This window comes from Crinia signifera, chromosome 1 (genome assembly GCF_055691185.1).
Source record: "Crinia signifera chromosome 1, ASM5569118v1, whole genome shotgun sequence".
Classification (NCBI taxonomy): Eukaryota; Metazoa; Chordata; class Amphibia; order Anura; family Myobatrachidae; genus Crinia; species Crinia signifera.
In genome coordinates this window covers 336,962,309-336,983,416 of record NC_139217.1, presented here as the reverse complement: position 1 = coordinate 336,983,416, position 21,108 = coordinate 336,962,309, and the positions used below count along the sequence as shown (strand labels likewise).

At 42.6% G+C, this 21,108-nt stretch overlaps 1 protein-coding gene across 2 annotated transcripts in view; it reads right to left on the bottom strand.

Moving 5' to 3' along the window:
• The window catches only part of MED13L (mediator complex subunit 13L), a 138,281-nt gene that overhangs the window by 50,279 nt on the left and 66,894 nt on the right, over positions 1 to 21,108 (bottom strand). For both annotated transcript variants that reach the window (XM_083145597.1, XM_083145602.1), the window contains exons 3-7: positions 8,449 to 8,533; positions 6,401 to 6,484; positions 4,870 to 5,015; positions 4,457 to 4,651; positions 1,639 to 1,827 (exon numbers count right to left, since the gene is read on the bottom strand). In XM_083145597.1, the coding sequence (XP_083001723.1) occupies positions 1,639 to 1,827; positions 4,457 to 4,651; positions 4,870 to 5,015; positions 6,401 to 6,484; positions 8,449 to 8,533 (699 nt within the window). The remainder of the gene's footprint in view (positions 1 to 1,638; positions 1,828 to 4,456; positions 4,652 to 4,869; positions 5,016 to 6,400; positions 6,485 to 8,448; positions 8,534 to 21,108) is intronic.

Here is a 21,108-nt window from a genome sequence, read left to right as displayed (position 1 = left end):
TTTTCTGTAGAATATACCAGAAGAGATTCTACCACACACATACAGTATTTAACAAATATTGAGACCAACAATGTTAACAAAGCATATAGACTTAAAATAGATAAAAAATTGTTTTGGTGGTGTACCCTAGTAGTTTGATAACATACTGTAGTACTCAATTAGAAGGTGGGGAGGGTGGAATTCCCGGAGGAAAAACTCCTTTTGGGGGCACTCTTTATAGATAAAAACAGATTTAAACGTGATTTCTAATAATACTACTCCAGAAAGACTTACAACCAGGCAAACAATGCACCGACTCCAACTCCGAAAATTATAATTAATGACTTCTCTACTGTAAGAATAAAGACCAATGCATGCAGTGCCTCACGTAACCGCAAAACAAACACGTTAAGTGACCATGAAAAAGCATGCTTTTCATGTGCTTCACTATATGGGACGCAACGCACAATTCGGAGCACCAATACTTATATATGTATTCTCCCTTGTAGTTTACAACTTATTTCAAACGTTCAATAAGGTTTTCAATACCTCGAAAAATTCATTCAACCAAGCTCTCCCACCATACGCACAACATCTTTTTACGCGGATGAAGATCTTGTTTTATGCGCGGGGTCGTTTGTTTACCTTGGCTAAGCCATTCCTTACACTGGTTCTTATTGATGTACAGGCACCATTTTTCGTCGCCAGTAACGATTCGGTAAAGAAATCGTTCCTTGTGTCCGTGAATTAATCGGTGGCGAGCAAGCAAACCAGCGGACAAACATTGTGTTTGTCCTTTGCTTAAACTGTTCAATACAGTAGACTGTTGGCTTCCCAGCCTCTAGTTTCTGTAGTAAAAATATGTATGTTGCCTTTCTTTCCTTCAAGGAATGTATCAAATACATTTGCATATTAATACAGAGGAGTCGGAGTCGGTGTCAGCCGTATGAGGAGTCGGAGTCGGGGTCGGACCATTTATCTACCGACTCCACAGCCCTGCTTACAACAACCATAAAGTACAGCATAATATATACATGTATGATCCAGTGTTCGTGATTTTTTGGTATGTAGTCACATGGTCGATATGTTAGTAATGGCGCCAACATGGAAATAATGTTAGCATAAATATTGATACCATGTAGTCATATCAAAAATTGATTCTGTCAAATTATTAATATTCGGGCTAGGCTTAAGGGATAGACATACCCGAATGCACCCTGTTGACAATACTAATTGTCAATTTGGTCACTCTAAGCATTATGACCATTCCAACAGTATGTAATCTGTTCAAGAAAAATGTTGAACTTACCGTAAATAACAAACCTTTTTATTATTATTATTATTATTATTATTATTATTATTATTATTATTATTAAAAGCAATGTTTTAATCTGTATTATCAATACAGTGTCCCCAAAAAGGATTTTTGTTTGAGGGAAGGAAAAAAATTGTTAATAAATTTAGACCTCTATCTATGGTGAGGACAAAAAATTAAAATGTTAATTTTATATAACAGAGGCAGGGCATGCTGGCATGTGTAGTTCCACAGGAACAGTGCATTGCCAAACATGAAGAACTACCCCACATGCTGTTTTGCAGCACTTTCCTATGTAGGAACAGTCAGTTGTGTAGAAAGATCATTGCAATCTATAAAGTTACCAGGAGCAGCCTGATCTGGTGAAGTGGGTGGTGTCAGCGGCATCCTACATGGGCTGGGGTCTTTAGTAATAGATGTGTTCTGCTGTGCGCTTGTGCCACTCTGTCCAGTGTTGGCAGTGCTGGGTGGAACAGGCAGGTCGCTATGAGCTATGAGAACAAAAGCGGAGGGGTACACCATTCGAACACCACCTTATGAGGGAAAAAAAAGAGAAAAGATGGTCAGTGTGAAACAAGTACCTCCCGAGGCAATTGTTGTGTGGTAACTTGTGCATTAGCCCACTGTGGCTATATAAAGCACCCTATCCCAAATACCTTCCAGGATGGAAACAGATTGTCTGATAAATACTCAGTAGTACAGCGCTATTTTCTGAGACCTTTGAGGCTCTGGAGAACTAAAATGCCCTTATAACATTGGATCACAATGGTAACCATTACTAGCAGAGACAGGCTGGTAGGCATTTGGCAATGGTTTGCCTTCATCACTTTACACTTCTCCCTGCAAACAATATGAAGGGCTTATACCTTTAGCCCTAAAGAGCTTCAGAGATTAAAGGGTATACGGTTGTTAGGTCGACAGCACGAAGGACTACATGCATTGGGTCGACCACTGAAGGTTGACATGAGGCAACGTTGACACATGGGAAGATCGACACTGGCTTTAAGTCGACATGTCAATAGGTCGACATAGGGGTTTTCGCCTTTTTTTTTTTAGCTGACAGGCGGTATTACATGCCTTGCCATCCACTAGGACTTGGTGGGAGAATAAAATAGAGTGCAGAGCCTAGCAAGGCACCGTGCCTGAAGCATCGCGAGCGCAGTGAGCCATGCAAGAGGACACAGATCACAGATACAGTATCCATGTTGACTGTCAACATTTGGGTAAAGAAAACCCCATGTCAACCTTTTGACTGTCAACCTAGCCCATGTCGACCTAATTGCTTTTGTTAACCTAAGCCCATGTGTCGACCTTGCCTTATGTCGACCTTCAATGGTCGGCCCAATACATGTCAACCTTAGTGTGGGTTTACTGGGGGAAGATCATGTCAAACAAACCTTATTGACTTTTTTGACTGGGTGACTAAAGTAATAGATCAAGGTGGGGCTGTAGATGTAGCTTATCTAGACTTTAGTAAAGCTTTTGACACTGTCCCACATCGCAGACTGTTAAATAAACTTGAAAGCTTGGGATTGGATTTTAAGATAGTTGAATGGATAAGAGCGTGGTTGCAGGACAGAAAACAGAGAGTTGTAGTAAACGGAGTACAGTCAAAGGAGGGAAAGGTTACAAGTGGAGTACCCCAGAGATCTGTACTTGGACCGGTGCTTTTTAATATCTTTATTGATGATATTGCAAATGGAATTGAGGGTAAAATGTGCCTTTTTGCAGATGACACAAAGGTATGCAACAGGGTAGACACACCTGGAGGGGTAAAACAAATGATTGATGATCTAGGTAGATTAGAAGAATGGTCAAGAGCATGGCAACTACAGTTTAATGCCAAAAAATGGAAAATCATGCACTTGGGTCTCAAAAATCCAAAGACTAAATATAGTATAAATGGCAATATAATGGAAACTACTGAGGAAGAGAGGGATCTAGGTGTCACTATTTCAGGGGACGTAAAGGCAGGTAGGTAATGTAACAAAGCAATGAAGAAGGCAAGTCTGATGCTTGGTTGCATAGGGAGAGGTATCAGCAGCAGAAAGGAAGAAGTAATAATGCCACTGTATAGGTCATTGGTACGACCTCACCTAGAGTATTGTGTTCAGTTCTGGAGGCCATATCTCCAGAAGGATATAAATACATTAGAGACTGTACAAAGAAGAGCAACTAAAATGGTGCATGGCCTACATCACAAAACGTACCAGGAAAGACTAAAAGATCTTAATATGTATACTTTGGAGCAGAGAAGGGAAAGGGGGGACATTATAGAAACTTTCAAATATAATTAAGGGCTTTAACAAGGTACAGGTGGGAGACATTCTTCACAGGAAGAGGAGCAGCAGAACACAAGGACATGCACTGAAACTAGAGGGAGGAAGATTCAGGGGAAATTTGAGGAAGAAAGATTTATAGATAAGCGGAATAGCCTCCCATCAGAGGTGGTAGAGGCAAATACAGTAGTACATTTGCCTCTAAACATGCTTGGGATAGGCATATTGATATCCTTACAAAAAAATAAGGATCAAATATAGTTTGAGGTAACATGTTTAAAAAAGGGGCAGACTAGATGGGCCAAGTGGTTCTATATCTGCCGTAAAATTCTGTGTTTCTAGTGCTGTTGACCCTATGGCCCATACCCGATTAAAGCAGCTGCTGTAAGGTGAGGGTGGAGGATCCTAGAAAAGGAACACCTATTAGTTTAATTAACCAACTTCATTTCTAGGCCAGAATTAAAACATATTTGGCTGGTTTCTGACCCTTCTTTGGACATCGTAAAATCCCTAACTACAACAATCTATTCGCAAAAGTCACATTTTAATGCATGTACACTTTTCTGACACTAAAACCATGCTTCTAGTATAATCACAGTCATTAGTCTTTACTGACTGTAGTAGAATGCTGGAGTGGTTTTTGGAACACTACTTGTTCCATTCCTGAATTCCAGGCACTTTAGTGCATCAAGCAGATTAGTGACCTCTAATGCATTTGACATATTTTTACTGGTACTGGTGCGCTAGGTGCAGGTCAACAGCCTATAAGAACTCTGTAAATATGCCATCAGACAGTGATCAGGAAGTTAGTATTTTTCTTCACACTTTTATCTGGAATCTGAACCTCTGGGCTAAGCCAAAGCTCCTTGCCAAAGCTCCTTACCAACGATTACTTCCACTGCTGCAGGAAAGTCATCATCGTAAAGAGTTTCCTGATCTGCTCGTGCTTCCTTCTTTGCAGACAGCACTGTTGGGTAGAAGGGACGCCATTCTTCTAGTAACTTACGAGTGGTGGGGTCAGAGGTTTTGTAGGCATGGCCAGTAAGTGTGCCACTTAACCCATATGGGCTCAGAATAACTGGAGAACAGAAAGCAGGGTATTTAGGGACAATGACAAGTTTGCATTCTTTATTTACACACACATTCACAACTAAATGTTAAATAATAAGCCCAAAGCACGAATGTGTCATAAATATTTATTATGTGTGTTTCTTTTGTACATTACACCATGAATATATTTGTGCTTTCAATCATCTCCTGACCCCAATCACCATGTACAGTACATGTGGTGCTTACCTTGGCATGGTGTGTGGGAGGTCTGAGCCAGGTGAAGATGTTGCTGGTTAATAAGATACACTGGCTGATGCTGAGCAATCTCCACACTTGTGCAAACACTGCTTTCCCCATGGAGGAAAAAGGTAAAGGAACAGGAAAGGTTTTCGCTGTGGACAATAAAACAAGATAAACGGTCATTATGGCTTAGCACCTTAAACTTCCTACTCTGTCCTCTAATGTTTATGCTGCAAGTTTCCCCAGAACAATCATCTGAACAGGATGAAACAGAAGTGGAAGAAAGTGAAATGTAAGGGAAATACTTGTACATTCCTCTCCATGCATCTGAAAATAATGGATATTTACAGACATTGCATTTAAATCAGATATATAGGTTGAGCATCCCTAATCCAGATATCCCGGGGGGGGGTCACATATTTCACAGGGCACACATTAATTCAAGGGTTAATTTTGTTGGGAGCTAATTAACCTACCAGTATATTTTTGGAATGTGGGAGGAAACAGGAGTACCCACAGGAAACCCACGAAAGCACGGGGAGAATATACAAACTCTGCACAGTGAGGGCCATGGTGGGAATCAAACACATGACCTCAGTGCTGTAAGGCAGTAATGCTAACCATTACACCATCTGTGTACTAACATTGATTGAGAAAAGTTGTTTGTTAACCCAAATTAATACATTTGTACTGTATGTCTTTGTTTGAAATAAGAGAACATCTATGAGTGACCCCTGCTTTATTTAACAAGAGACTTTACTCAAAAATACAAAATTTTAAAAATGTAAGAAAATCTAGAAATGTACAGCCTCAACTACCTTAACAAGAAAATTGGGCTCATCTCTGTAAGTCCTTAGCCATACTTTATGCAGCCCCAGGGAGATGTTGCTATTCCAACAAGGGCATGTGAGAAGACATACTGTAGCTGGGGGTTAGATTGGCTGGAATAATCAGAGTCACTCTCTGCATGCAGGGAGATAGATGGGAGGGGGGAATCTGTCCTAATGACATCATGCCAGGAACTTGTCGACTTAAACCATGTTGCCATAGCAACAGCTAATGTCTCCATGTCAGCCTGTGCATAATTACAACACGGAGGAAGAAAACATAGACATGCGCACAGACACGGGGAAAGTAGCAGACAAAATGAGAACATATTCCTATTTCTAGACTTATCACATGACAGACAGAGGGGGGGGGAGCTTTGCACTAAAGAATGAAGCTACACACAGCATTTCACACTTCTCGCAATACATATGCCAAAACCAAGCATCATTTACGAGCAGCGCTAAACATTATACATTCACAGCAAGTACCTTATCATTTAACTTTGTCTCAAATGACTTACATTTTCTTTAATATATAAAAGATCAAACACTGCCCTTTGTAGGCCATCACATTTTATATCCTAACACACCATTGAAATTACAGTTACAGCAGCAAAAATATATATTTTTTGCCATGCAAATAGTCACAGACAAGACTACAAAGCAATTCACTACACAGGCAGGAGAAGTGCAATCTAAAGACATGTTACCTTTTTGACAATGATTTTTCCTCCCTTTCACAGGGCTTCACAAACCATTTTCCAATTCGAACAAAACTTTTATCCAGCAAACACCTACAATGGAAATTGTGTTTACAGCAGAGAAGACATGCAGATATTACCTCAGTCAACTGTATGGTAGTGTCAAAAATGAACAGTCAAATGTCTATCGTCTTAAAAGTTACACTGAAGCAGTGTACTATGCACACTCACTGAACACTATTGGGTACTCTTTACCTAGAACGGCGCCCATCGCGACCATCGCATGCACTAAAAAACGGGTGCGATGCCCGCGATGGCCGCGATTTCCCATAGGGATCAATGTTAAAAGTGTGATTGGACGCGATTTTAGTGTTCAATGGCTCAATGGCCGCGATTTTTCCATAGGAAACAATGTTAAATGGGCCACAGAGCCCAAATAGTCACCCTAAAGTCAGAAATGGCCCCCACAATTGTTAACGCCACTCCACGATCAACGTCAACCCGAAGCGTGGCGAGCGGCGGCGGTACGCGTCCTCCGACCTTTTCATACCCCCACTATCCACGTCGGCGTGGAGTTGAGAATAGAATAGTGTGGCGAGCGCAGCGAGCCACCGAGCCCGAAGCGTGGCGAGCGCAGCGAGCCCCGCGAGGGGACACTGATACCTTCACAGGTAAACGCGTCCCTTCGCGGGCTTCACAGGTATCCGCGTCCCCTCGCCACACTATTCTATTCTCAACTCCACGCCGACGTGGATAGTGGGGGTATGAAAAGGTCGGAGGACGCGTACCGCCGCCGCTCGCCACGCTTCGGGTTCACGTTGATCGTGGGGTGGCGTTAAAAATTGTGGGGGCCATTTAAGACTTCAGGGGGACTATTAGGGCTCTGTGGCCCATTTAACATTGTTTCCTATGGAAAAATCGCGGGCATTGAGGCATTTAACACTAAAATCGCGTCCAATCACACTTTTAACATTGATCCCTATGGGAAAATCGCGGGCATCGCGTCGCACCCGTTTTTTTAGTGCATGCGATGCCCGCGATTTTTTACCCCCGATGACCGCGATGGACATCGTGGGCGCCGTTCTAGGTAAAGAGTACCCACTATTGCATGTTAGTGAGGCTGGGAAATGAGCACCATCATCTGCTATTCCACTGCATTTACCAACCTGAGCAGTAGTCGGAATACTTCGAAATTAGGTAAAGATCACTCCATCTGTATGCCCCCGACCGACGTCACCATCTCCTGACTAGATCTTGACTGCATGCAGTCAAAATCTAGTTAGATCGCCAGTGTTCTCTGCTGAGAACACTGGCGATCTAACTAGATCAGGGCTGGGCAATTGCGGCCCTCCAGATGTTGAGGAACTACACATCCCAACATGCCTTGCATCAGTTTCAGCATGGCCACATAGCAAAAATAATGCAAAGCATCCTGGGATGTGTAGTTCCTCAACATCTGGAGGGCCGCAATTGCCCAGCCCTGAACTAGATTTTGTTTGCAGCACAGATCACTAGTGCATAGCAGGTGTGTCAGTGATGTGCACCGATCTGTGCTAAACTACTTCAGCACAGACCTGAAGTTGCCCCATGTGTATGAGTGGAGTGTGAATAGAAGCTTAAGCTATAAGCAGGCAAAACATGAGAACTGACAGTACAGATCAATTCTTCAGAACAATTATTACACTATTTTAATTTAAATCCACATTATAGTATGGCTTTTTTGTGTGCATAATATGCATAATATGCATAATATGCACTTCCACAACATAAATAAAATCTCCAGTATGAATGAGCCCTCAATATACATTACTGTGACAATAATATCAGTGCTATGAAGTGATTGCAAGGGCAATTTGTAAGCAAATGTGCTACAATATATGTATCACATTTCATAATCTGTATTCCTGCAATATCAAAATAAACATAAACATGAAAAGGAAAAAAAAACAGTACAAAACTAGGAGGCTTTCTACCACTTTATTTCATAATTTGCCAACATGCACTTCTTTATCTCCTCCTGTGTAAGCATATGAAACCCAACATAAGCAAACCCTTACCTTTCCAGAAGGTTGTGAATGGCCTTGAAGAGTAGTGTTCGACACTCGTATGATAGGCCATTTTCCCACAGCCCCTCTTCCTGCACTGAAAATAGAAGACAGAATATTTACGTTTAGAGTTGTACAAAGTAGTACATATTGAAAGTACACACCAAACATGAACATTTATAGATTTTTTTTAGGCTTAATATCTATCCAGTAAATCCATGCTGTTTGGGATCCTGTAAATTTCCTTACTACTGATGTAATAGCTCACCGATAGGTAGTGGCATGACTATTCTTTGCTTCCACTTTTGTGCAGTGGGACCACTTGCACTATTTTCCACTCCTCTGGAATCACTCCTGTAGCTATTCACTGGTTGAATAATATAGCTAATGGTGTTACCAGCACCCCTTTGAGCTCTTTCAGTATCCTTGGCTGTATCCCATGAATTTATCCAGTTTCAGTGGAGAGTTATGTTCGCAAATTCTCTTTAAATGTACTTGGAACCACCTCCTTTTATGAATTGGCTTACAAATTAACTGTGGCCCCTTCCCCTCTCAATGCAAAAAAGTTTTTCGCCTTTTCCAACAATGTGCATCAGTACTACTTATTCCTGCAATTTCTGGGCTTATTTCCAGGAAATGTATAGTTTTGGGCATATTCAATTAGTTTGGATTAATCATGTGTTAAGCCCTGAGGCACTATCAGGGGTTAACATGTAGGAAAAAACGGTACTCTTTACCTAGAACGGCGCCCGTCGCGGGCATCGCGGGTACATTTATGTATGGCCGCGACGCGACCGACGCGATGCCCGCGATTTCCCATTGAAACCAATGGTAAACTTTGAAATCGTGTCGGTCGCGTCGCGGCCGGCCATAAATGTACCCGCGATGCGATGCTCCCGATTTCCCATAGGAATCAATGTTAAAAGGCGCGATGGACCTGATTTTACTGTTAAATGGCTCAATCCACCCGATTTTGCCATAGGAATCAATGTTAAATGGGCCACAGAGCCCATTAACCCTTAAATGTCCCCCCCAATTTTTAACGCCACCCCACGATCCACGCCAACCCGAAGCGTGGCGAGCGCAGCGAGCCCGCGAGGGGCGGCGGTACGCGTCCTCCGACCTTTTCATGCCCTACTATCCACTAGGGCGTGGTGTGAGAATATAATAGTGTGGCGAGCGCAGCGAGCCACCGAGCCCGAAGCGTGGCGAGCGCAGCGAGCCCCGCGAGGGGACGCGGATACCTTCACAGTTATGCGCGTCCCCTCGCGGGCTTCACAGGTGTCCGTGGCGAGGTGGACACCTGTGAAGCCCGCGAGGGGACGCGTCTACCTGTGAAGGTATCCGCGTCCGCTCGCCACGCTTCGGGCTCGGTGGCTCGCTGCGCTCGCCACACTATTATATTCTCACACCACGCCCTAGTGGATAGTAGGGCATGAAAAGGTCGGAGGACGCGTACCGCCGCCCCTCGCGGGCTCGCTGCGCTCGCCACGCTTCGGGTTGGCGTGGATCGTGGGGTGGCGTTAAACATTTGGGGGGACATTTAAGGGTTAATTTGGCCTATTTGGCCCCAAATCGGGTCCATTGAGGCATTTTACAGTAAAATCGCGGTCAATCTGCCGTTTTAACATTGTTCCCTATGGGAAAATCGCGGTGATCGCGGGCATCGCGGCCATCCTGATTTACCCGCGATGACCGCGATTTTTACCCCCGACGCCCGCGATTTCAATCGCGGGCGCCGTTCTAGGTAAAGAGTACCGAAAAAACCCACTGATTCTGCAGTTTACACAGAATCAGTGAGTTTCTGAACATTAACCACTGATTTTCGGTGCAGGGAAAAGGAAATATAACTGAATAGCCTATTCTCACGCTGCGTGCTAATTAGCCACATGGCAAACTCCATGGATGATTGAATATGCCCCTTTCTGTACTTTATTGACACATTACAAAATAAATATTAGTATATAAAAAAGGTGCCAAAATAAGCTTACCAGTACTGAATAGTGTTAAACTAGCCTAAACATTTAGGGGGGTATTCAATGTCAGGGGCACGGCTGTCGAGCTAGCGCGACAGCCGTGCCCCTGTCCCGTTCTCGGTGAGCTCGCCTGGAGCTCGGCAGTCGGGATTCAATGTCCCGGCCGCCGAGCGGCGAGAAGGGGGCGTGGCCGCGAGTTGCGGCCGGGAAGTGATGAGCTGCAGCCGGCAGCTCGTCACTTCCCGGCTGTTCTCGGCAGAACGAGCCCGACAGCTAGAGATGTCGGGCTCGTTCTGACAGGAAACCCTGTTCAATGCTGTCGGGGAAGACAGCATTGAATAGGGCCCGTTGAGCATCTCCCCCACGGGAGATGCTCGACGGCGATTGAATCTCCCCCTTAGGAGGAGCTTCAGCTCTCTACAGTGGAGTTGGTAGATGTTGCCTTAATTTTAAACAAAGCTGTAATGGAACATGTATTTATCTCAATGATTTATACAGAAAAAGTACTGGCTTTATCGGCCCTTTAATACTTGTAGTAAAATTCTATCTCAGGCCAATTAGGAATACTTTCATAATAGTTTCTACCCATTCACAGCCTTAGGTGTCAAATGCGCTGAACTTTAATTCACTTTCCCAACGTCAGTCTTCAGGGAGCTCTAACAGCGCATGTTTCTGGATTTCTTCTTTTACACAAAAGGTGTATTCATTGCTGGCTGGCCCATTTTAAAAGAAGCACCTGCGGTGCTAATTATTTCACTTGTGATATTGGGGAGATCTGTAAAACTTGCACTGTTTGGGGTCTCTGAGCACTGGATTTGGTAAAGCTGCAGGTTAATCAGAGAACAAAATACAAGAAATAGAAATAAAAACAACTGCATTTACAAGTAACAGAAACAAGGTCCAACAAAGATAAGAAGCCAAACATCAGTTTTGCGACAGACTAGGTCTACTAAACATAATCACAATAATGTTTTACATAAGGATAGAAATAGGCTATAATTACAGACTACGGGCTGTATATATATGTGTGTGTGTGTGTATTTATATATATATATATATATACACACACATACACACACACAACAGAAAAAACACTGTTTACAAGTGAAGCAGTATAAAATAAAATGCTTTATTTTAGAAGAAAATATCTTCAAAATAGCATTAGTTTGCTCAATCTTCCTCTCACACACACACAAAATATATGCAAAATGGCCAAAAAAGGGAAATATGGTTTGAAACCCGGGACACAACTTTCCGATGGGTGCTGGATAACAGGCCGACAGACGGAATTCCAACAGTTTTAATGCCCAACAGTCAGAATCATGACTGACGGGCTATTCTCCCTCATGGGGGTCCACAACCTCCATAGAGAGAGAATAGAACCTGTGGAAAACGCAGCTAGCCAATGAGCCCACAGCGTGGAGAGCCTGCAAGGGGCTTCTTTGTGCTCACCCCGTCTAAGTACCAGCGGTTGGTATTCCGATGTCAGCATACCGACTGTCAGGTCAACATACCACTCCCATTTCAGATCAGTTTGCCCCTGAGTATGTAAATTAAAGTAAAGATAAGATTTGCACTTTAAGGGCACATTTAATAAAACCAAACCACTAAAAATGAGTTATGTCCATTCAGTAGGTTTGTTTACCACTGGGGGATCAAGCAGCAGGTTTCCATGCTTTCTAAAGTAAAGTCAGGTGAAAGTGAAAAGCACATGGGCATCACAGCACCCCATTGGCAGCAACAGAGAGGAAGAGATCATTGAGGAGGGGGCTTCAGTGGACCTCACAGGAGTGCTAAGTAATTTTAGCACTCCACCAAAGCAAGCCTTGTTACTAAACGGATCCCTAAGTGTCCTCCCCATCACCTAGCTGTACTAGAATTCCTCAGGTGACAAGTCCATAACCACAGAGGGGCCAAGACCTTTCAAACATGTATCCCTAAGTTTATTAAAGATAGAATGGGAAACCTATCATTCAACTTGATAATAACTGATGCAGTTTAGAGGGGTTATACATTTCATAAGATGACTTATTTCTTTCAGACAACCACATATGTAATGACTACTAATTATCTTAATCATTATTATTTTATAATATTGTATTTATTCTTCTTATCATTATTGTTCTTAATGTTTTTAAGATTCTTTTTATATTTAAGACCTTTTCATACCCACACTATCCACGTTGGCGTGGAGTTGATTTTATATAGTGTGGTGAGTGCAGCGAGCCCGAAGCGTGGCGAGCGCACGCAAATTACTATACCTGTTTTCCACATCCCCTCGCGGGGCTCGCTATGCTTCGGGCTTGGTGGCTCGCCACGCTATCTAAAATCAACTCCGCATGCGATTTTACATAAGGTACAATGACATGCGATGCAATGCAATCTTCTTACGGAGAATAGCCCACTAAGCAAATTGCTTAGTGGGCGCCCAGGTACTACATAAGTACCGAAATAAATATTTCCCCTCACAATATAATTAAACCTATGTATGCCATATAATAATATTTATTTATTTATTTTTGAGAATAAGAAACGTTTAGCCTAGGGGTGCCTTGAAAACAATTCAAAAATTTGGGGAACCACTGGGTTAGACTGATACCTCATGATCCTTTGCAAGTAGACCTTACCCTTTCTTTCAGTCTCCTTTTATATTTCTCAGTTTCCTTTAATTGTTTAATCAGGATATGTGCACAACTTGATTTTATAAACACTGCAAAACAAGGTTCAACACCATCTGATTTCTTGACGTTTACCTTAATATTCTTGAAGCTATATTCAGATATAAAATATGTATACATAAATAGTGCTTTGTAAAACTATTTGTTTGGATCCTCAAGCATAAAACGTGTATTAAAATAAAAATAAAAGGAAATGTCAAAATTGTGAACTCTCCTATAGCAATTGTAAACTGTACAATTACATGAAGCACAAATGGGTTGGAAAAATAAAAAAACTTTGAATTGTATGATGGTCTTAAAATGTATTTAAACAGTGCATTTCTGTACAGGAGCCTGGTCTGATACCATAGTACACGTACAAATTTTAAAACAAGTGGCAGCTCCACATCAATTTCAACACTGCATGCAGTGTTAATGTTAAGAACAGTAAATTTGGAGTTCTAATACTCTTTAGACCAGGGGTCTTCAACCTTTAAGACAGCGTGGGCCACCTAAAAAAATCCAGTGAAGCCCGAGGGCCACTAAAATCGCCTACGGAATTTCGGACAGCCCCATAGAATCACAGCTCCCCTATAACGTCAGCACAGTCCTTCATAGATAGTTGGCACAGCCGCCCATACTCCGCACATAACCCCACACACACACACACACCCTAATAGTTATCAGCAGCCAATTTGGGTTCCAGTGCAAACAGTAAAATATGTGCCCCCCCCCATATATAATTTGATATTGAATAAATTGCACGCGCCGTAGGCGCGCTCCCAAAAACGGGTGTGACCTAATTATAAGGGGCGTGGTCTAATTATAACGAGTGTGAACTAGCAGGAAAACAATTACCTGACACCTCTTTTGCAACCTGCATGACCAGACATTGGTTACCGCAGGAATGGTCGTTGTCCTCACACGCTTAAGTTCACTGAAGGCTGCACAATGACATATAAACATGAAGGCGCACACAGTGAAATAGTATGCCTCACAGATCAAACCCAAACAATAATAGGCTACTTAAATCAATATACACTGCTACACTGTTTATCCGTAATGCCCATTACACATTGTGCATCACACCATAGTGTCCATTAGACATTATGCCACACACCGTAATACCTGTTGTACATTATGTCATACACCATAATGCCCATTACACATTATGCCGCACCGTGATGCCCATTACACATTAATCCACACAAAATTATGCCCATTGCACATTATGCCCCACACTGATGCCCATTATGCCACAGACCATAATGCCAGCAGTACTCCTGCTTATACATATGATGCCCCAGCAGTGCCCCTCACCTAATGCCCCAGCAGTGCCCCTCACACACAATGCCCCAGCAGTGCCCCTCACACACAATGCCCCAGCAGTGCCCCTCACACACAATGCCCCAGCAGTGCCCCTCACACACAATGCCCCAGCAGTGCCCCTCACACACAATGCCCCAGCAGTGCCCCTCACACACAATGCCCCAGCAGTGCCCCTCACACACAATGCCCCAGCAGTGCCCCTCACACACAATGCCCCAGCAGTGCCCCTCACATACAATGCCCCAGCAGTGCCCCTCACACAATACCCCAGCAGTGCCCCTCACATACAATGCCCCAGCAGTGCCCCTCACACAATGCCCCAGCATTGCCCCTCACACACAATGCCCCAGCAGTGCCCCTCACACACAATGCCCCCAGTAATGCCCCACACACAATGCCCCCAGTAATGCCTGCAGCTTTGCCAGGTCCCCTGCTCCCGGCCTCCTCATCCTGCAGCTTTGACGGGTCACCTGCTTCCACCATCCATACCTCCTCCTGCAGTTTCGCCGGGTCCCCTCCGCCAGCTGTGCCTCCTCCTCCTGCAGTTCCAGTGCCGGGTCCCCTGCTCCCACCAGCTGCGTCTCCTCCTCCCGCAGCTTCACCGGGTCCCAACTCCCCAGCTCATGACCAGACGTGCCTCCTCCTCCCTCAGCCGCGCTGGATCCACTCCTCTGCCCTGCCTGCAGCCAATGGAAATCGGGTAGGCGGCACCCAAGGGGACTCCATTACACTGCCTCCCTCGGCAGCATTTTCTTTTACTTAAAAATAAAAATCCTGTGCATGGCGGGCAGGGGGCCACTGAGATCAGCTCCGCGGGCCATGGGTTGAAGACCCCTGCTTTAGACCTAGTGCATAATGCTGCAGGAAACTCCATACACATCTCAATTGCTGTTTAAAATCAGCCAAAGTACAAGGTTTTGTTTGTATTTAACAAAGCATCTAGTTGGAATGTAGTAAAAGATCATCGCCTTTAAAAGACACTGTCAAAATAAGATTTGAGCTAGTTACTTTCTATATGCTAGAAAAGAGATAAAATATTGAAATGATAGAAAAAGGTTCCTTGAAGTTGGAGGTCAGCCATACATTTGAATGGTAATGTGGCTAAAGGCCCATACACACCAGGTGATTTTGAACTCAAAGTAGCTCAGTTTTCCCGTTTTGAGCTACTTTGAGCTCAAAATCTTCATGTGTGTATGGCCGGGCGATGGGCAATTATTATTATTATCGTTTATTTATATGGAGCCACAAGGGTACCGCTGTGTTTCATCGGCGACCATCGGTTGTTTTACCAGCTGAGTAAACCACTTTGCAGTTTCCTACAATGGAAAGTGGTTCCGTAAAAAAAAAAAAAAATTCGATGGGCCATGTAATTTTCCAGCCAGTGATTTTAACATGATTGCTCGGCATACACACTGGGCAAAAATGTCTAGTGTGTATGAGCCTTAACGGTCTCCCCAAGAGATTAGGCAGATCATTGATTTATGGTATAAGAGCTAGAAAATACTGAACAGCTTTGTACACATTCACGTAACTCTTTGGCACGTCATTTCCAATATATTCCTTCCTACATAGTACTATTTCTGGCCTGGATATAAAAGGTATGGCACCTATGGTAGCCTTCAGGTTAAAAGTACACAAAAAAAGTAGGAGAGAATGATTACGTTTTCAATCCAGAAGTAATGGAAAAGACACAAGCACATCATGGTCATACCTATGAGAAAAAGCAACGTCTATACAGGCAGGCTCCTTCACATAAATATAGGAGAAATGTGAATGATAAAAAAAAAAAGTAATTCCATCCTTAGCTAGAGCCCCAAGGGTAGCTACTCGTGCCTATTTTACTCTGAGCTCTGTCAGCTTTGTTATATAGAACAATTTCATTTTGTAATCCAACTGTTTTGATTTCAGCTTTTCCAGTAGGGCTGAAAGAGAAACCCTAGCTAAAAGGTCTTATAGGTCAGCACCCGGGCTGGTGTGTGTGAAGGGGTATGGATCGTTTGGTCTACAACAAATAGGTCAACAAGCAGTGGGTAGACCCAACTAGGTCAACATGGGTCAAGGTCGACACAAGCAAGTTGACAGTCAAAGGGTCGACATGGGGTTTTCCACTGTTTTTTTATTCAAATGTCAACACTGTCAACATGGACACAGTTTGAAGTGCACCGCTTCGCTCAATACACTATTTTATTCTCCCACCATGCCCTAGTGGATGGTAGGGCATGAAATACCGCGTGTCAGCACAAAAAACAGTGAAAAACCCCATGTCAACCTTTTGACTGTCGACCATGCCCATGTCAAGCTAATGCTTGGGTCGACCTAATGACCTGTTGACCTAGACCCATGTCGACCTTGTTCCCTGTCGAACTATTGGTGTTAACACAATACTTGTCCACCTAGTTGCTGTAGACCTAATGACCGTATCCCGTGTGAAGGATGGAAGAAGTTGAACTGCACCTCTTTATTAGGTGATATTGCAGCTTTAAGATTCCTCATGTATGGTCACAATGACTTGTCACATGCTCCATCTTAAAACACGTGCATCCTAAAAAGAAGCATTATCAGAGGCAATTATGACAGCTTGTTCAGAGGATAAAATGTGGCATTACCCACAGCAACCAGAGATTTAGAAATAAGAGACACTGGGGCAGATATATTAAGCCTTAACAAGAGATAAATGCAAGGGTTATAACGAGAGATAAACGTCCAGCCAATCACCTGCTAACTGCCATGTTACAGGCGGTGTTTGAAAAAGTCAGTAAGGAGCTGATTGGCTGGATGTTTATCTCTCCTTATCACCCTTGCATTTATCTCTTGTTAATGCTTAATACATCCGCCCCATAGAACCTGTTTTTTTTTTTCAAATGAGTGACACCCAATCTTTCCTGTGTGTCAGTTTCAGTTTAAGGTGAGCATGTCTAATAAAATAAAATAAAAATATATAAAACATTGGTTATATAAATATACTCCATTATTATTCTTATTTCAAAAAAAATATTTAAGAACATTTTCAAATGAACAAACAAATGAAGCATACATGGTTTACCTAAGTTTCTGAACGATAGTCTACTCCAGAGTATATTAAAGGGGTGTAGATCGTTTTGGTCTACAACAACTAGGTCGACATGGGTCTAGGTCGACACAGGGATTTTCACTGTTTTTTTTTACCCGAATTTCTACTCAGTCGACATGGACACAGTTTGAAGTGCACGGCATCCCCTCGCATCTCTCGCCATGCTTCGGGCACACTATTTTATTCTCCCACCACACCCTAGTCACTAGTGGATGATAGGGAATGAAATACCGCCTGGCGGCACATGTCGGCTCAGAAAACAGAGAAAAACCCCATGTCAACCCTTTGACGGTCGACCTTGACCATGTCGACCTAATGCTTGTGTCGACCTAATAACCTGTCGACCTAGGCCCATGTCGACATTGACCCATGTCAACCTTGTTGCCTGTCGACCTAGCGGTGTCAACCTAGTTGCTGTAGACCTAATGACCGTATCCCTATTAAAGAGATCAGTATTTTGTAGCATACTCGGTATGGGTTAAAAGAAAAAATCGGTGTGGTTCATTGTCGAAAATATATTTACTGTGGTATGCATATACTGAATTATGCAACAAGGTTTATAACACAAATAAGTATTTACAAAATTGAAGTATGTCTAGCTTAAATATAGACACAAAACTCTGCTGGGGATGGCAATGAAGCAGTTAAATTGGGTGGCAGCGCTCCATTCCTCAGCACTGCTGTGCTTTATGTGTGTCTCTCCAACCAATTGGTGAGAAACTGCTGCAGCACATGTTACATCCACAACAGAGCAGGGAGCTGCTAATGGGAGACTTGGATCGGTGCCTGGCATCATCACTCACAGATGCAAGGGGGAGGGAAGGACAGGGTGAGAGAAAGGCAGAAAGGAGAGGGAAAGAAAAAAAAAAGACTGATCGCAAGAATTAGGAGACGAAAGAGTAAAAAAAAAAAAAAAACACATGGAAAAGGAAGAATATGAGGAGAATACAAAAATAGCCTGGTTATTCCTTTGTTTGTCAAACACAGAGGAATCACACTACAACAACCAATTCAGAAATCATTCAATTCAACACATTTTTTGCAGCCCTGCATGGAGAGAGAATGTGGCTGATTGAACTAAATGCCAAATGTTACAATACTGGTTTTAAAGTATGAAGGTAAATATGTAAGTGAGTAGCTGCTTAGTGGTTATTTAATCAGCATGTGCCACATTCTGTAACACTGTACAACTGAGTGAATCAATCGCATACATATAAGTCAGGCTGCAGGTCTGTTATTTTCACAAGGTTTTATTTGTGAGTCCATTGTCTGCCATACGTGTTAAGTGTGAGCAGAATGTAGGTACAAGGGATCCTCATTTCAAGCTCTGTTATCCAAACTGTGAGTGTCCTATCCACTGACTAAATAGGTGGCTCTTAAATCCATCCTCAAAGAAATTACAGCATATGCATTTAGAAAATCCATCAGGAGCAGACATGTTTTCATTAGCAAGTCACCTATTTGATAAAATTATTATGTGATACTAATATTTTCTCATCTGATTACGTGAAGCAATTAGATACATGCAAACAAGACAGCAAAGTTGGTAACTAAGGAGGTTATTCTGGTTCACTCCTTCTGGCAAATTCCTTCTTAAATGGACAAAACCATGTGCACTGCAGGTGGGGTAGATGTTACTTGTGAAGAGAGAGTTAGATTTGGGTGGGGTTTTACTTCAAAGTGGGATCTATATTGCAGTACAAGTAAAGCAGTCAGTATTTTCCCTGCACAGAAACAATATAACTCACCCAAATCGAACTCTCTCTGCCCATGTTACATCTGCCCCCCTGCAGTGCACATGGTTTTGTCCATCTAAGAAGGAATTTGCCAGAAGGAGTGAACCAGAATAACCCCCTAAATATTTGACCTGACAGCAATATCACCCTACCGGAACCGAACATGAATATGAAATTGGTGAAGCACTGTGACAAACCTCTAAAAAGAATTCTACACTAAAATAATTAGACATTCTACATTATTCTATATATATTTCTATAACTGTGCTATTTAAATCAAATTCAAATTTTATCTGGATGGAAAAATGCAACAGACTTAAACGGGAAGCTATGTGTTGCACTGAATGGATATGTTGGAGGGTCTGTAATAACAATAATATACATGTAAACATTATTTCACAACCATTATCATTGTCACTGCATTTCCAGCACTCCTTCCGATTCATGGGTGTTTAGGGCAGACAGATTGGTTTACTGTAAGAATTTATGTGCATTAAAGTATGTCAAGTATTAAAATGTTTTTTTTTTATTAGTTTATCAACTGGAAAAATACAGCCTGCCCCGGGCACAAGTATGGATAGCTGCATCTGCCCATCACCAATGTAATGGTAGGATCACCTAAAACCTACATCTCAGTAATTCTCAACAGTTACTATCAAATTCAATAAATAAATACATTGCTCACTGGAAATCACCAGCAGAGGGAACTATTGAGAGATCTGTATATAAAGCCACAAAACCAAACTGGTCAATTTTGAACTGGAATACGTGGATAACAGCAGATGTCAAATGTAGTTTTCACATTGTACATTTTTCGTTCCGATATAGTACTGTGCTGCTATATTTCTACATTCGATTCCAATGCCGCTCATCTGGATCAAATTGGGATCAGGTGCTACAAAGCAAGGTGCGATTTGCAGTATGTGTATGCGATTTTGACTATATAGTCAATGATAGAGCAAATCGCACCATTTGCATTACCAGTGATCAACGCAATGTATTCTGTAGGGGCAAACAACTTTTTTCTAAATTTACATATAAAACACAAATATTGAGTACATAAGTAACAATTCATTTATTTCAGAAAGATGCAAACAATCTGGAAGAGGAGAACAACTGCCTTCAATGTTTACAGAAATAATGGGTAAAAAAAATACACAATTCAATGAGCCTGAGATGCCACCCCAAGAGGCAACCACAGTATTCAAAGATAAAACAAAAGTAGAAATGTTCAGCACAGGCACCTCATCTAAACAAACCCATACACTACTGCGACTTGCTGAAGCTCAAATCGCATCCGATTTCCCTTGGACTGCCCCAGCAGCTCCCCAGGAGTCCTTCCATGCAATTTGGTGTTGATGTGCTATTTATCTGTGGACTTCAGGGTGCTAGCAAATCACATGCAATATAACACAGGTGCTATAAAGAAAAAAAGGCCATGATGAGCACCTGACGCCTGCGGTTTATCCTTGATGCAGCAGAACTGATCTCCAGCCCGATGCGCACGGGACCACGCAACGGATCAGATTTCAAACACATTCGATTTTGCCACTTTTTGAAAAGAGCCAAAGAATGTGATGTGATCCAGCCAGCAGCCCTGGGACAACATCTTTTCACTGCTCATTCGTTGAGGAGGGAGCAGAAATAAGGGTTTAACTGATGACTCAATATGATACTGGATCAGTAAATAAATAGCACAGACCACTATAGTCTCAGGAACAGACAGCACCTAACCTGAAGCTAGTTGAATCTACCACAAAAACTAAAGCAATAATGAGATAAAGTACTTACAGTGAGGCTATTAATACACCAACTTTGACCAATATTCAATTCTAGATGAGCAAAGGAGAAAAGAAAGTTTCATTATAAAATGATGAAGAATGCCACTTTGTAGGGATCCATTA